The 18,302-nt window shown below is 35.4% G+C and overlaps 1 protein-coding gene across 8 annotated transcripts in view; it reads left to right on the top strand.

Annotated features, from left to right (window-relative positions):
* Positions 1-18,302, top strand: part of ATP8B4 (ATPase phospholipid transporting 8B4 (putative)) — a 273,488-nt gene that overhangs the window by 174,754 nt on the left and 80,432 nt on the right. For 7 of the 8 annotated variants that reach the window (XM_037834015.1, XM_037834017.1, XM_037834013.1 and 4 more), the window contains 2 exons: positions 12,391-12,553; positions 17,469-17,657. In XM_037834015.1, the coding sequence (XP_037689943.1) occupies positions 12,391-12,553; positions 17,469-17,657 (352 nt within the window). The remainder of the gene's footprint in view (positions 1-12,390; positions 12,554-17,468; positions 17,658-18,302) is intronic. The other variant, XM_037834018.1, reaches the window with a different exon arrangement.

Consider the following 18,302-nt stretch of genomic DNA (forward strand, 5'->3'; position numbering starts at 1 on the left):
TCAATTGTGATTAGATGTTGACAAATTTCCCTCTTTAGGACTTATCCCACTGTATTCTTGCACAAGCAAAATGCATAAGAGTTCCTGTTTCTCTCTGACTCTTATCAACACAGTATTTTACCATTTTTTGATTTTTGATAATGCTTTGTGAAAAGTCGTATAGAAATATGGTTTTAATTTGCATTTATCTTATTATGAGTGAGGTTAAGTATCTTTTTATATGTTTAAGAGCTCATGTTATTTCCTTTTCTGTGAACTTAGAGTTCATGGTTTTATCCATTTTAAAAATTGGGTTATTGATTTTTAAAAAAATCAATTTTGTAGGAACTCTTTAAACGTTAGGGAAAATAGCTCTTTGGCTGTGAAATGACTTGCAAGTATTTTTTCCAAATTTGTCATTTGTCACATGATTTTTTTTTTTTTCTGATATTTTTTTCCATGCAAAAATATTTTATTTTCAGTGTAGTTGAGTTTATCACTTTCTTCTTAGACTGTTTTTAGTTTTGGGTCTTTGATATAAAGGACACAATCATTATAGATTTAATGATTCACATTCAAATCTTAGATCGACTTGGATTTTATCCTGGTGTAGTATGTTACATGAGTTCAACTTTATTTTTCTCCAAATGTCTACCCAATTGCTCCAACCCCAATTTTTTTTTTTAAAGTTCATCCTCTTTTTCCTTGATTTGAGATGTTACCTTTATAACTTACTAAATTCTTATGTGTAGTTGGGTTTGCTACTGACATTTTAGTTGGTTCTTTTGATTTCTACTTCTCTGCACATGACAGTGCCATGTTGTTTAATTATTGAGACTTTAACATCCAGCAGGGCTAGTTGCTGCTCAAAGCTCTTCTTTTCTAGATTTTTCTAAACTGTCTTTGCTCATTTATTTTTCCTTGGGAATTTTAGAATCACGTTGTCTGTGGTATTTTTCTTGGGATTGTGTTAAATTTATTAACTTAGGAATTGTTAACATCCTTACAATGTTGAATCTTCTTATCCAAGAACATGGCATGTATTTCAAGTTCCTTAAGTCTTATTTTTTGTCTCACAGAAGCATTTTAAGTTTCTTTTCATAAATATCTTCCACATTTTTGTGTGAATTTTATTCCTAGTTATGGTATTTTTCTTTTAGTTTGTTACTTCTAACTGGGGCATTTCTATTATGCCTCTTGATATGAAAGCAGTTAATTGGTGTATATTAATTTTGTACACCATTGTCTTACTATATTATCTCTTTGTTTATAGTATTTATTAGTCATTTTTTTTTCTGGTTTCCAAATAGGTACCCATATCATCTGTAAATAGAAACAATTTTACTTCCATCAATTTCATTTTTTTAGTTTTATTTCCTTATTCATGTCTAATTGCTTTGGCTCGTACCTTCAGAAGAACATAAAATAATATGGTCTTTACAGGCATGCTTGATCCTGACATTAATTTATATGCTTCTGGCATTGTTCCACTAAGTGTTATGAAGGCTTTGGGTTGGAATATATATATATATACACACATACACATATATATATATATAAAGATATATATGTATCTTTATTATACATTGTGGGTTTAGGAAACAATCATATGTAAAATACAGGATTTCCATATATCACCCCACCACCAATACCTTGCATTGATGTGGAACATTTGTTGCAACTGATGATAGCATCTTTTTATAATTGTACTATCAATTAAAGTCCATGGTTTAACTTAGAGTTCAGTTTTGTGTGGTGTATCCATGTATTAAAATTTTTTTTATTTTGTTACCATATATACAATATGACATTTCCCCATTTAATCACATTCAGATGTATATTTCAGTGCTGTTAGTTGCACTCACAATATAGTGCTACCATCACCACCATCCATTACCAAAACATTTCCATCAATCCAAATATGAATGCTGTACAATTTAAGCCTCAACTTTTCATTCCCTATTCCTACCTTGTTCCCTGGTAGCCTATATTCTAGATTCAGACTGTATGCATTTGCTTATTCTAATTGTTTCAAATCAGTGAGGTCATACAACATTTGTTAGTGTCTGGCTTACTTCACTCAGCGTAATAACCTCAAGGATCATCCATGTTGTCACACGCACCAGGTCTTCATTCCTTTTTATAGCTGAACAATATCCCATTGTATGTATATACCAAATTTTGTCCATTCATTGGTTGATGAGCACTTGGGTTGCTTCCATCTTTTGGAATTTATGAATAATGCTGCTATGAAAATATGAAAATTGATGTGCAAATATCTGTTCAAGTCCTTGCTTTCAATTCTTTTGGGTATATCCCTAGTAGCAGAATTTCTGGGTCATATGGTCATATACTTAGCTTTCTGAGGATCTGCCAAACTGTCTTCCACAGTGGCTGCATCATTTTACGTGGCCATCAGCAATGAATGAGTGTTCCTATTGCTCTGCATTCTATCCAACACTTGTTATTTTCTGTTCTTTTTTTTTTTTTTTTTTAGCAGCAGTTCTAATGGATGTGAAATGGTATCTCATCGTGGTTTTGATTTGCATTTCCCTGATGGCTGATGAGAATGAGCATCTTTTCATGTGCTTTCTGGCCATTTGAGTATCTTCTTTGGAGAGTTGTCTGTTCAAGTCTTTTGCCCATTTTTAAATTGGGTTGTTTGTCTTTATGTTGTTAAGTTGAAGGATTTCTTTATATATTCTGAATATTAATCCTTTATCGGATATGTGGTTTCCAAATATTTTCTCCAATTTATGTAGGTTGTTGTTTTACTTTCATGATAAAGTCCTTTGAGGAACAAAAGTTTTAAATTTTAATGAGGCCCCATTTGTCCATGTTTTCTTTTGTTGCTTGTGCTTTGGGCATAAAGTCTAAGAAGAAATGGATATATTTTTGAAGTATCCCTCCCTTCCTATTATGTTGTGAAATTTTTTGCATTTTACTTCAGGTTGGATACAAATTTAGTCAAATGTATTTTTTCACCTATGAAGATGATAAAATGCTTTTCTCCTATAAGTATATTAATATTATGAATCATATTAAGAAACTCAGTATCATTCATGTCTTCTGGAACAAGGGATGGCTTGTCATACTAAATAGTGCTTTTAATGTGCTGCTAGATTCTGTTTATTAATGCTTTAATTAGATATGTACATCAATATTTATAAGTTACATTTGTCTACAATGTTTGTTTTGGGGGATAATGCTTGTTAACACTATTATACATTGTTTAGAAAAAGAATAAGGAAGCTTTTCTTCTTTTCATATGCTATGGGACAGTTTAAATAGCATCAAAATAATCTGTACCTTAAAGATTTCATAAAATTTCCTTGAAAAGCATGTATACCTAGTGCTTTTCTGGGAGCTAGCTCTTTGAAAACAATGTTTATTTTATTTTCTATACATTTAGAATTTCTATTTCTTCTGGAATGGTTTGGAAAATTATATTTCCTAGAAAATTCTCCAATTCATCCAGATTTTCAGATTTGTGCAAAGATTTGAGCAAAGAAGTCTCTTGTGATTCCTTTAATTTTCTCTTGATTTGTGATTCTTTCTCTTTTTTCATTTTTCATTGTTTGTTTTTCTTCCTTTTCATGCCTGATTAGGTTAGCAAATGTTTAAGTTACCACTTTGCTCCACAAAAAAGTCCAGCTTTTGGATTTATTTATTGTTTATATTATTTGTCTGTGTTTTAATGAATTAGTTAAGCTTTTACCTTTATTAATGCCTTCTTTCTGTACTCCTTAATTGTTTTTGTTCTTTCCCTAACTTGGTTGCTTAATTCATTTATTTTTATTCTTTCCTGTTTTTTATGCAAATATTTCAGGGTATTGACTTTCCTCTGAACATCACTTTAGCTTTATCACATAGATTTTGGCATGCAGTCTATTAAAGCAGCTTTATTTTTCAATATTCTGTCATGTCAATTTGAATATCCATTTTGAACTGTGAGTTTTTAAGGAAAAGTCTAAAATTTCCAGGTGGTGGGCTTTTCCCCCTAACTTTATTAGTATGTCTAAAAAAGATTGTATTTATATTATTTCTACTCTTTGAATTTTTGGAGGAGGTTAATTGAAGTGTTCTTCTGATAATCTCTCTCTGTTTTGTGAATAATCATGCTATTTGTTGGTGCATTAATGTTCATAGTGGTTGAATTTTCATTATGTATTAAGCAATTTAGTATTAAAAGTGCCCTTTCACTCATTAAATCTCAGTCTGAATTCAACCTTGTTTGATATTAAGATTTTGACCCCTGCTTTCCTTTTGTTTGCATTTGTTCACCTTTCATTTCAATGTTTCTGAATTACATTTTTTTAGGTGTGTCTCTTATGTACAGTATAGGGTTGGATTTTTCTTTGAATTCTAATCTTTTAATAAGTGAATTTGGGCCACTGACATTGAGCTATATCATGCCTTGGTTCTGTTATAATATTTTAGGTTATAGTTTTTTTTGTCTTTATTATTTTAAATAATTCTTTGTCTAAATGTGGAATCTTTTCTTTGTGTTTGTGTATTTCCTGTAATACTTACGTAGTTTCTTTTCTCTAGTGGGTACTTTCAGGAGTTTATATAATATTCTTAACTTTTTTCTTAAAGCAGTGTATATCAATTTCCTGCTATAAACAATGATGAAATTTACTATATTTCCCATTATTTCCCTCATGTATCTCTAATATTTTCTTAATGTTTACTGCTGTAATCTTAAATATATAGAGGTATCATATATTAGTTGATTTGAAGCTTTAAATGATATCTTTGATCTTCAAATATGAAAATGAGGAAATCAGCATCTTCCAGTGTTTGTTAACTATGTCATTTCTACATAGTCAAGGTGTATAATATTTGCATTTTGTTTCATCATTCTACTCTGTTTTAGATTTAGTCATTCAGTTAAAGAAATTTGGGGCTCACCACTAGATCCTTTCTCATGGTTTTTCCTATTCGTTCTTATTTGACTGAAGTTCATCTTCTAATTTCAAGAAAGTCTCATAAGAACTATCTGTTCAGAACCTCTGTTGACATCATACTTGAATGAAAATTTAACTAGATATAAGCACTTTGAGTCACATTTTCATCCCTGGAGGATTTTGTAGGTGCTGTTTTAAAGAAGTCTACAGTCAGTGTGCATTTTACTCCTTTATAGTGTGTGATCTTTTTGTTTTGCTGACAAAATGATTTTTTATCTTTGATGTTCAACAACTTTACTAGAAAATATTTCAATGTTTACCATTCTGGATTGATTTTCCAAGAGTGTGTTCTTTCAATATGTAGATTTGATATTTCTTTTAAATAAAATCTTTAAATATTTGCCCTGTTCCTTTATTTTGTTTTTTTTCCCTAGGACTCTTCTTTGGAGTATCATTTGCTGATTGTCTTAGAGCTATTGTTTAGAAGAGGATGAGTGACATTTAATACATAAACATTTTTTCTACTCCTTAAAAAATATTTTTCTTTCTGTTTCTTTTTTTACCACCTTTCTCATTTCTTTCCTCTCCAATACCTGGGAGGTGGGTGTGGGGGCAGTGGTTTGGGGGGTGAGACTTACTGTTTTTCTGCCATATCTTTTTCTTCCAGTGTTCCCTACAATTTCATCTTAATTTCTATCGTGGTCCTAGTTTTTTCTTTTGCATCTTTCTTTTCTTTGTTTTTTTAAATTTTATTTTGAAATAAATTCAAAGTTATAGGAACAGTTGCAAAAACAATACAAACCCCATACACAGAACTCCAGCATACCCTGACCCCCCCGATAACCTGAACCACCAGCTTTAACATGCTGTCACGCCATTTCTCTTTCCCTCCCTCCCTCCCTCCCTATCATCCATCATCTATTGCTCTGTCTTCTGAACATATGAGAACAAGCTGCACACATCCTTGAACAAACACTATAATTCACATATACATTTCCCATGGACAAGAACATTCTTTTATGCAATCCCATTAAGCGCAGCTAAGAAGTTCAAGAAATTCAACATTGATACAAAGCTTACATTCTATATTTCCTTTTTTTTTTCCCCCTTATGTACCAACTGTGTCCCCTTGAGCCTCTTGTCCTCCATCCTCAGATCCCATCCAGGATCATCCTTGGCATTCAATTGTCATCTATTTAGACTGTCTTTTTGTTTTTTTTTCAATTGTGGAAACATATAGACAGCCTAAATCTTCCCATTCCACCCCCTCCCTAGCATTCCGTTAGTGGGATTAATCACATTTAGAATGTTGCGATGCTATCACCTTCCCACCATCCATTACTAGAAATTTCCGTTCACCTCAAACAGCAACCCTACACTCATTTCTTAACTCCCCATTGCCCCTTCTCCCACTTCTTGTAACCCATACTCTACTTTTCATCTCTACGGTCATATTCTCTGATAATTTATTTGTGTTTACTGTGGGGCTTAAATTTAACCTCTTAAATCCATAACAATCTTGTTTTTCTTTGATACCAACTTAACTTCAATAGGACACGTAAACTATGTTCCTATACTCCTCCATTCCCCCACCTTTATATAGTTCTTGTCAAAAATTACATATTTTACATTGAGTCCAAAGCCACTCATTTGTCATTAGAGTTTGTGTATTTTATATCATGTAGGAAGTAAATAGTGGAGTTACAAATCAAAAATTATTGACTTCTATTTGTATTCCATTGTGATCAGAGAATGTGCTTTGAGTATATTCATTTGCTTTTTTTTTGTTTGTTTGTTTTAATTTATTGAGGCTTGTTTTATGTCCCAGCATATGGTCTATTCTGGAGATAGATCCGTGATCACTGGAGAAAAATGTGTGTCTTGGTGATTTGGGATGTAAGGTTCTATATATGTCTGTTAATATTCTCTGTTAAGCATCTCTGTTAAAAATCTCTCTCCTTTGTTTCTCTGTCAGTAGGGCTTCCTTTAGTATCTGAAGTAGGGCAGGTCTTTTATTGGCAAAATCTCTCAGCATTTGTTTGTCTGAAAAATTTAAGCTCTCCCTCAAATCTGAAGGAGAGTTTTGCTGGATAAAGTATTCTTGGTTGGAAATTTTTCTCTCTCAGAATTTTAAATATGTCATGCCACTGCCTTCTTACCTCCATGGTGGCCGCTGAGTAGTCACTACTTAGTCTTATGCTGTTTCCTTTGTATGTGGTGAATTGCTTTTCTCTTGCTGCTTTCAGAACTTTCTCCTTCTCTTCAGTATTTGAGAGTCTGATCAGAATACATCTTGGAATCGATTTATTTGGATTTATTCTATTTGGAGTTCGCTGGGCATTTATGCTTTGTGTATTTATATTGTGTAGAAGGTTTGGGAAGTTTTCCCCAACAATTTCTTTGAATACTCTTTCTAGACCTTTACCCTTCTCTTCCTCTTCTGGGACACCAATGAGTCTTAAATTTGGACGTTTTATTTTATCTATCGTATTCCTGAGATCCATTTTGATTTTTTTGATTTTTTTCTCCATTCTACCTTTTGTTCTTTTTTTTTCTGTTCTGTGGTCCTCTAGGACACTGAGTCATTGTTCAGCTTCCTCTAATCTTGTATTATGAGCATCCAGATCTTTTTCATTTGGCCAACAGTTTCTTTTATTTCCATAAGATCTTCTATTTTTTTTATTTACTCTTGCAATTTCTTCTTTATGCTATTCTAGGGTCTTCTTTATGTCCTTTATATCCTTGCCATGTTCTTCTTCATGTGCTTTATATCCTGTGCCATGCTCTCATTCTTTGATTGTAGTTCTTTGATTAATTGTGCCAAGTACTGTGTTTCTTCTGATATTTTTGATTTGGGTGTTTGGGATTGGGTTCTCCATATCGCCTGGTTTTATCATATGCTTTAAGATTTCCTGTTGTTTTCGGCCTCTTGGCATTTGCTTTGCTTGATAGGGTTCTTTCAAGTTATAAAAAATACCAGTCTAATTTTTCAGATCTACAACTTGGTGGCGTACACTTTATCTATCTAACCAGCAGATGGCGTCTGCGAGTCACCTATTCCCCTCAAGTCAGTTCTCTTCAACTTTGTCTTTGTCGTGTGTGGGGAAATGATTCTTGTGGGGTTCAATTGGTTAACTCAGTTTGGGTGTGCTGTTGGTGCTGTCCGCCCTGAATGTGGGGCGTGTGTCTGGGTGGTTAGGGAGGTAGGGCAGCTTTAATAATCAAACCTCCCAGGTGTTCCCGGAGATCCAAGGCTGTTGCAAGAGTCTAAGCCTTCTTTTCAGCTTTGCCCCAGATTTTCTCTGCTGCTGACCCACAAGTTCCTGGCATTGACATAGCGTCCCTGGGTATTCCGAGCAGGCCCCTATTCTCAGCTGTGATCTTCCAGGACCTCTGCTGAGGGAAGGCTGTGCTATGTCACAAGTGTGCACTGTCCCTCAACGGAAGCCCTGGGCCACCGGCCCATGCAGGGGCACTCCCAGCCTAATGCAAAGATGGCTGAACGGGGCGTCTCAACCCCCCCTTTTCGCACAGCTCCACCTTCCCAGCTCTGGGACAACTAGCTGTGTGTGCACCCAAGGCCACTGTTGAAGGCCGATATTGTGGCATGTGCACGGTGCCATGGGATACACTCCCCGTCACACTGGGTTTCCTGGCGCGGCTCTGGGCTGTGGGCACTGCCCTGGGCAGGAGTGTCTCCAGCCTGCTGGGGAGCCGGCTGCAAGCAGCATGGTTTCTTTCTCCTTTTGGCTCTCCCCTCTGCCCCCAGCCCTGAGGAAATCAGCAGCAGTCTATCCTCCATGCCAGACACCGAGAGGTTGGCACAGCCTGCTCCTGCCGTGCTTCACTGCGTGGTTCTCACCATCGTAACTGCAGCTGCTCCTGGGTTTTTTTTTTTTTTTTAAAGAACTAGTCCATCTCCAAACGCCAACACCCAGTTTCCCCACACTGCAGCGCAGCCACAGGACTTTCAGCCATCTTACTCACTCGTTTCAGAATGCAGACTCCTGGTTTCACCAAGTGCACAGTTCCTGTGGTTTTAGCAGACCTTGTCCAGCTGGTGCATCACTGGAACTGGTGTTCTGGGTCACTTTCTGGTTTTCATCTAGTATTTTTCATGGAGGTGTTTTTTTGCCCTGTCTCACCTAGTCGCAATCTTAGGTTCTCCCTTGCTTCTTTCTTGAATACTGCCAGATCACTTTCTTTTCCTTCTATCACCTCACCACCTCTTCCTGAGTTTCTACCTTGTACTATTGCTTCATTGGATTGACGTTTTTATTCAGAAAACAGGGGAAAAAAAGATAAAGGTAGATGGTCACCTAGCAGATCCAAAATTTGAGTAATAAAATTTCCAAGAAGAAAGAACAGATGAAAAATGGATGAGAGAAAATTATAAAAGAAATACTAGAAGATATTTTTTTTCAGAGTTGAAGGACATGTGTCTTCCAACTGAAAGAGTCTCCTGAGTACTCAGAGCCAATGAGAGAAATAAGACCAACATCTGTAAAATTATAGCACACCAAGGATAAAGGAAGAACCTAATGCTTTTAGAGGAGAGAAACAGGCCACTGACAGAGGAATGAGAATTAGACTGGCATCATGCTTATCATCAGCAACAATGGATGCCAGAAGAAAATGGAGTGATCACTTCAAATGGTTTTCAACCTAGAATTCTATATTGTGTCAATTATTAAACAAGTGTGAGGGCAGAATAAAGATATTTTTAGGCAGAAAAACGCATAACATTTACCTCCCATGTTCTTTTTCCTAGGAAGTAATTTGAAGATAGGCTTCAGCAAAAGAGAATCAGTCAAGAAAGGGGAAGGCATGGGATGAGGATACAGTAAATCCAGAGTAGGAGAATAATTGAGGGAAAACCCAGCCTGCAACTGAGTAGCAGACCTTTGAAAAGGTCTTTTTGACTCTGCTTATTATAAAGTGTGATTTTTGCCTCTGCTGTGAACAATATTTCAAAGACAGAATCATATAATGACTACTATATATTGATTTCCAATATTTAGAATCAATTCTCTGAAGGGTGAAAAGGATTTAAGTTTTGCCACAGAACAGAATGCAAATACTTTAATCCTCTATAGTGAATTAGAAAAAATATAGAGAGAGGTTGGGGGAGGAAATAAGGAAGGAGTAGTGAAGAGAAGGAGCCAGTAAGGTTAGTAACTTCATTTTACAAAGTGGAGTGTGTTTACAATTGATGAGCCCAAACAAAAAAGGCTTCCATATGTTACTTTCATATGCTCCAGTGGTTACAGAAATAAAATCTATGGATGTATCTGTGTTGTTAGGAGGGGGATGGAAGGTGGAGAAGTGGTATAAATGAACTAAATCTTCATCTAATTGTGGAAGGCAGTTTGTAGATAATGTCTGTTCTGGTTTGCTAAAGCTGCCGTTGTACAAAATACCAGAAATGGATTGGCTTTTATGAAAGGGATTTATTAGGTTACAAATTTACAGTTCTAAGGCCATAAAAGTGTCCAAACTAAGGCATCAATGAGAGGATACCTTCACTGAAGAATGGCCATTGGCATCCAGAACACCTCTGTCAGCTGGGAAGGCATGTGGCTGTCGTCTGCTGATCCTTTGCTCCTGGGTTTTGTTCCAAAACGGCTTTCTCCAAAATGTCTCTGGACTTCTGTTTTAGCTCCACTCTATCAGCAACTGTGCATCCTTGCTTCTTTCTCCCAAGGTGTTTCTCTCTAAGTGTCTGGGTGTCCTCTCTTAGCTTCTCCGGGACAAACTCTGGACTTTGTTTCTTGACTTAGCATCTCCAAACGTCCTCTGTCTGCATCTCCAAGCATCTCTAAGCATCAGTGCCTGTGTTGGCTCCTGAGGTCTCTTAAGTTCTCCAGTGAACCAACCAAGACCCACTCTGAATGAGCAGAGTCCATACCTCCATGGAAATAATTTCATCAAAGGTTTCACCCACAGGTTAGGGAATCACGTCTCCATGGAAACAATCAAAAGTTTCCACCCAACAAGATTAGATTAAATGATCATGGTTCTTCTGGGGTCTGTTACAGTTTCAAACTGGCACAATGTCTACTACTTATAAATTCAGAAACAATGGTTAATCTAAGTACATAATTTAGAATTCTGCTGGTAACCGCTAGTTGAAATTTCTGAAAGAGTTAAAGGGCAGTTATCTCCAGGGAGTGAGACTGGGGATGTTGTGGGGTGAGGCAACCGGCTGTTGCTTTACTTTATGAGCCTTTGTGAACTATTTGATTTTGTAACCATCTGCATGAATTGTTTGAATGAAAATATTTGAAACACTTAAATCTAGCATCTTGTACACAATTTATAAATGGTAACCTTCATTAAATTAGTGAGTGAGCAGGAAAATAATCAAGAATTAGATTAAGGAGTTATGATGGCAAAGTATTTAAAGCATGGATTTTGACTTGAATCCTAGGTTTTAGTCTGGCTCTGCCACTTCCCAACTGTGTGACCCAGAGCAAGGCTTGGTTTCTCATCTGAAAAATGTGGATAATAATAGTATCTACTACACAGGGGTTTTGAGAAGATTATATGCAATAATTTATGTAAAGCTGATATAGTATCTAGCCCATGGTAAAGATAATAATACATATTCTATTTTATTCAGAATTGTTCATTTTAGAATAAATCTGTTCTCAAGGACCAAGAGACCTATACTCAGTTCCAGTCTGACTGCTGCTCTGTGATTTAGAATGGGTAATTTCAATTGTTCACAGAATTCTTTCACTTTTGAAAAGTAGATTTAATAGCCTCTGTCCTTTTAATTTTAGAATCAATTGCAAAACTTAATGGAATCTTTAAGAAAAAAACCTCCAACAATAATCCTGGGGAAGGGTCTGTAGCTAATAAGTTCTTATCTTCAACATGGAGAGTAGCTCCCTCTGAAGGTTCTCTCCTGAAACAGATGCAGGTTCACAACCCCTTATCCAGAATCTTTGGTGCCAGAGGTGTTTAGGAATTCAGATTTTTTTCTAATTTTCATGTGCTGTACTAACATGTTGTCTCTGCAGTGTATCTCCCAGGAAATAGGAGAAAGCACCCTGTAATCAAACATCAATATTTTTGCATAGAAACATATTAACTCATAGTGAAAAAGCTAAAAAGAAGTCTGCAATTAGACTCAGGTGATTTCAGATCAAGTTTTGCTGCTAAAATGAGTTCAAGTCTGGTCAGCTTTTGCCATTGAGTAGCCTCTGAAAAACCCTCGGTTTTCAGAGCTTTTTCTGTATTATGGAGTCGCAATAATCGTTTTGAGGATCTGTATAGCCATTGAAGATTTTTCTTCCCCCTGTGCCTTTGGAAGTCTCCCTGATTTGGAATTATGTTTAATAGTAAAGAAGCAGAAAACCATTTGAGTGCCAGACGTTTGAGGATGTAAAATCATACAAGCACTAAAACTAGAGGAAATATTCTTGAATTCTTAAAGATTATTGTTAGAATGAGGTCTATAGCTCTCTGTTGTTGTTATTGTTTTCTTCTCCTACAGAAAAAGGAGGCTGTGACTTTCGCTGTCAACCATGCAGATAGCAAATTTCAGTTCTTTGACCACAACCTGATTGAATCCATTAAACTGGGTGATCCCAAAGTGCATGAATTCCTTAGGTTACTTGCTCTCTGCCATACTGTGATGTCGGAGGAGAATAGTGCAGGTAAGAGGGAGAAAGTGTGATTGCTGTGGTGAATGTTGTCTTTTTTTGTGTGTTTGTTTGTGGGTTTATTTTTTTAAATCACGACTAATGCTTCTATTAAAAAATGTTGGGGATTTGGGGGATTTTCTAATTAAAGGTAGAACATTTCATAATGGGTTTACCTGTCACTAGCTTTTCTTTGTATTTATTTATATCCTGGATAGTTTTTCAAAAATGTGAGAGACTAAAAGAAAAGAAATACGATCAATGAAAGGTGACGACCCAAATATGCCAATGAAAGGGGATGAAATGTTTCTTATGATTGAGCATCACATCTGACCATGAAGTTCCTGGTAGCCAGGACAAATGGGAATAGAGTTGAGTCACATGGCTCTCATTATTAGAGAAGCAAATGACTATCAGGCACATGCTTAGAATGAATTCTCCCCATTATAGGGATACATTTACACTCATATTAGAATATTCTTATTTAGTCCCCACCATGAACAATTCTTCACACTTGTTATATGGTTGTTTGGAACTCAGGGTTCATAGAAAAGAACAAAACCAGCTGGACCACTTTAATATTGAAGCTTTGAGGCAGGTAGATAATGTTATGGGAAATCAGCTTCTTGCTCCAGTTGAGCCCAGTCTATTTCGTTTACAAGTTTTTTTTCTTTCTCCTACCAACTTTTGAGTTGAAATTACTACCCAAATGAAATATATTATATATACAGACACACATACACACATACATACATATATAAACACACACATACATACAAAAATACATACGTATGTATGCATGTATGTGTATATATGTATGTATACACCATTATATACACACACATTATCCTCATAATATGTGTATATGTAAGTTTCTTGTTGGGAGTACATTCAAGTCATAGTTTTGTTCTGTATGATCCTGGACTAACCCATTCCTTAGATTTTAATCACTGTGAAGGTTCGATTGATTATATATATGGCTTTAACTGATCTTTATAATACCAATGCCATTAATGATTTATTATATTTTCATCTGGGGATTTCTTTGATGTCTGCCTTTGAGTTTATTTAATTTCTAAGACTTATTTTTATATCATTACATTTTTATTTTAATGCTATGATATTCTCTTAGGTCTCTTTGAGGATGTTAATTGTACTTGATTTGAAATTTTATTTCCTCTATTATGCTTTAGTTTTTCAAGTGTTTTTCTCTTTGTTGAGTTTTGAGTCTATCTTTCAGGTCATTGTCTAGTGTTTGATGATTGGTGGTTGGCTGTTCTTATTTGTGTTTGAGAATGCCTGATGATCTCTTGGTGAATGCAGTTTCTGATTACAGAGCTTTCTAGCAAGGTTGTAGAGGAGAGACAGAACATGTAGGTCATCTTCTGGATTTGGGAGTTTGTCCTGGAAGTCATAAGATACATGGGGTTACTATCTTGCTTTTCCAGATCTAGTCTTAGTCTATGTCAGAACTCCCATTTGAGAGAGAGTTGTGCTTCTAGATTCTAGCCTAGAAGAAAATGTCTGTCATGTTAGATGCATGTTAGATCTTCAATTTTAAATACTTTATTTTCTATTTCTTTTAAACATTCTTTCATTTTTTCAATCTCTTTGTCTCTCTGGGATATATTTTGGAAATTCCTCCAATTTTTTCCAGTCCATTAATTCTTTCTCCAGTACTGTCTAATCTTCAGTTTTGAATTTCAGTTATTATATTTTTAATATCTACAAGGTCTTTGGCTCTTTTTCACATCTGATTATTCTTTAATTTCAATTTTATTCTTGAAATCTAGTAAATAAATTTTGTGTGCTGTTTCTGATAATTCCAATATCTGAAGATGTTGCAATCTTATTCTTCTTTCAGTTGTTTCTGTTGGCTTTCATTGTACTCTGTTGATTGTAGTTTTAATAATTTAATAATCATTTTGGTTTTTTTTTTTGTAGAATATTCTTTGGCTCTGGGATAAAAGGTTTCTTCTTTCAGAAAGGATTTGCATTTGCTTCAGGCAGTGTTCTAATGCAGGAAGATTTTAAGCTAAATTTTCAGCTTGATTTTTTTTTTTTTTTTGAGGTTACCAAATATTGTGAATTCAAGATGCAACTATTTATAAGAATCAGTCTTTGTTCATAAATTCTCAGCAGAGATTTTTTTTTCCCTTCCTCTTATAAGCGGGTTTCTAGATAGGCAGTTTTTCTTAAAGGCTTTCTTATAGGGGAAGTTGATTTCCACTTCACCTAATACTGAGAAGATTTGCCTTTTAGGGAGCCCAGTTTTAAGAGTTAGTCTTCCATTAGACTTCTTACCTTGGACAAGCCCTGGGCTATGTCTTCTCTAACCCAAGACTTGAGAGACTAGAAAACAAGTGATAAAGTTCTCTTGGTTCAGAAAATGCCCTTCAAGCAAAATCTGGCTTCAGCACTTCCTTTAGCCTATTTGGGTTCTTTTTCTCTCTCTGACTTGAATAATTATTGCTCCCTAATCAGTTCATGAAAGCATTCAAGGTATTAAACATATTTTATATATAATCTGTAGTTGTATGTAATGGGGGAGGTTGGTCCAGGTACCCAGTTTAGCATGTTGCTAGACATGGAAGTTATTACATCATTTCATAGATAGATCAAGTAACTGCTTGAACCCCTTCAAACCCTGAACCTCTCCAATCTATCCCTTACAGACGTAACCAATGTTAATATTTAGAATGTATTATTTCACCCTTTCCACTTCTTCATACATATACATATATATACAAGAATATATAGAGATATGTTGGTCATCTATTTGTTTTTAACAAAAATGGATCATAGTATATACATTAATATACAACTGGCTTGGTTAACAATGTAACTTGGACATCACCATGAATCAGTAACTGTAGATCTTAGCTCTGACTATTTTTTCTAATTTGTTTTCACATGCAAATATCATATAATTTTTTTTCTTTTGAAATTGATCATTAGCTGACCATATGACAAGAAATTCCATTCATAGGTATTTTCCCAAGAAAAATGTAAACATGTATCCACAAAAATAAAAATATTCATAGAAACTTTATTCATAATAGCCAAAATCTGAAGAAAACTCAAATGTTCATCAACAGGAAAATGGATAAAAAACCTGTGGTACAAATTACAGTGTAATACTATTTGGCAATAGACAGGAATAAACTACCAATAAATTCATAAAATGGGTGAAAGTCAAAGCATTATGTTGAGCAAAAGGAGCAGAGTTTAAGAGTACATACTGTACAATTCCATGTACAGGAGCTACAGTAATTGGCATAACTAATCTATGATAGAAAAGAAGGATAATGGCATCTGATGTGGGGGGTTGGGCATAAAGGACTAGAAAGAAGCATAAGGTAATTTTTAGGTGTAATGCAAATGTTCCATACCTTGATTTGATTTGTGTGGTTGATAATTACACATGTATACAAAATTGTAAAATTCATCACACTGTACATTTAAAATTATGTATTTGTGTGCAATATACTTCAGTTTTATGAATAGAAGGCTATTAGTGAAGCATTGCACAAAATATTATTTAAACAAAGCATACTTTCTGGCAACTGTTGTACTGCATGAAGAAGCAGTTCTCAATTATGTCTGAGTAATATCAAAACATCTAAAGGCTGATTCTTTTTTGTTTCAAAATGAGGAGATGACATGGAGAAGCTTGTCATTTTCAGACTGAACTATCACTTCTTTTTGCCAATGAATTGAATGGTTTCTCATCTCCACTTGTGAGTGTGTTGGAGGGGAATAAAGAAAATTCATATTGGAAGATTTCAGGGATTTCTGAAATCCCCTGGTGTGATTTCCTGATAAAAGTCTAAGATTTGTGGAAAGTATGGATCCTAGGTAAAGTTTGGGTGTTTTTTCTTCTAAGTTCAGTGTATTCAAGGTGACTTTCAGCAAGTCATAGAAACAAAGGTCTGCCATTGAGCATAAGGGAGCTGGTATCTGCCCCCACTCTTCTTAGAGATGAGACAAATGAGCCCAAAGCTGTGCAGAATTAGCTGCAGGGACCAGAACATAGGCCTCTTACTCTTACATCTCAATGAAATCTGTTTGTTTATCCCTTTATTTTTTCCTTCATCATAATCATCAAATAAGTTAAGAGGTGGTTCATAATGTCTTTTCTCTTTCTTCTTGTACTATTTTGCATTCACCAAGTTTCTAGATTATGTTCTTTTGAACAGTTTTATAATTTTATATAAAAGGGCTTAATTTGTATATGCTTTTTATAAAAACTGTTTTAAACTTTCTTTCAGCTTTCTTCATTCTTTTTCCCTCATATTACTTCCTCCTTCCACCCCTAACACACACAATATCAGATAACAAGAATTAGCACCCTGCCTTGATTCCTTCCATTTCTCATTTCTTGATGCATACTTATAAAAATGGACATTGGCAGCAGAGTGAAGTGGAATTAGGAATATCTGCTCCATCCCTTTAGGCTATGTGATCTTGTAAAAATCACATAAACACTTTTGGTCGTAAATTCCACCAATATAAAATGAAAATCATAGTTTTAATAACCTCTACCTCAAAGACTTGCCATGAGGATTATGTGGGTTAATATATGTTAAAATGTTTTAGTTTTGTGACTTTCGTGGTGCATCTCTGGTCACTGTAAGTACAAAGAGACGGTATCTGACTTAAAAAACTTTTAGCATGGTGGAGAGGCAGACTCAGGAATGGGTACTTTAATGCGAGATGAAAAGGGCTACACTAGCGACGTGCACGGAGTCTTATAGAATCCAAGACAACAGGCACCTTGCCTAGCTAGTTGTTGAGTAGGAAAGTTCCAAGCATTGGGAAGATTTTTAAAGCTGACACTTGAGTTGAATTTTGAACAAGTTGGAGTTAGCATTCCATGAATGTTAGTTTCTATTCTCAGTACTAATATATTTGTTTCTTTTCCTTTTAGGACAGCTGATTTACCAAGTTCAATCACCTGATGAAGGGGCTCTAGTGACTGCTGCAAGAAATTTGGGGTTCATTTTTAAGTCTCGGACCCCAGAAACTATAACAATAGAGGAATTGGGAACACTTGTTACTTACCAATTGCTTGCCTTTTTGGATTTTAACAACGTCAGGAAAAGGATGTCTGTCATAGGTATGACCGGTAGCTGAGATTTCTTATCTTTTGATAGTAATATGGTGATATTAACACTTTTCAAAGATTATATGACTCTTGACCATAAGCTGAGAGTTGTGTTCTAAGTCCTAAGTGCTCTGCCCGAATTAATGGATTTGTCACAATTACCCTACAAAGTAGATACTATTATTTTTATGCACATTTAACAGATAATGAAACTGAGACACAGGGAGGTTGAGTAACTTGTCCAAGGTCACCTAGTTTGATGTTGAATAACTGGGATTCAAACCCAGGGAGTCTGCCTGCAGAGCCCACTCAATCACTCCATTAGAACTGACTCAAGGTTAAGTATCTAAATTACTTGGCACATGGCTAGTGGTTGTTGACACTGTTATTGTCATTGTTGCTATCATCAGCACCTGTCTTCTCACTGTCATCATTTTCTCTATTCTTCTCCATTGCTGAAGATGGACACGTAATCTTTTATTGGGTACCATAAAAAAAGCCATGCTTTCCTAAATCACCTGGCCCCTCAGTGCTGTTTCCATGTCCCCTAATTCTTATTCAGCCCCCTTCCCATTCCCCACAACAGATGTTCTAAGCTCCCCCCTTTCCTCAAGCCCTCAGCACTGTCATGTGCTTCAGTCTTGTAAGATAAACTCA

This window comes from Choloepus didactylus, chromosome 4, assembly GCF_015220235.1.
Source record: "Choloepus didactylus isolate mChoDid1 chromosome 4, mChoDid1.pri, whole genome shotgun sequence".
In the NCBI taxonomy this organism is placed as follows: Eukaryota; Metazoa; Chordata; class Mammalia; order Pilosa; family Megalonychidae; genus Choloepus; species Choloepus didactylus.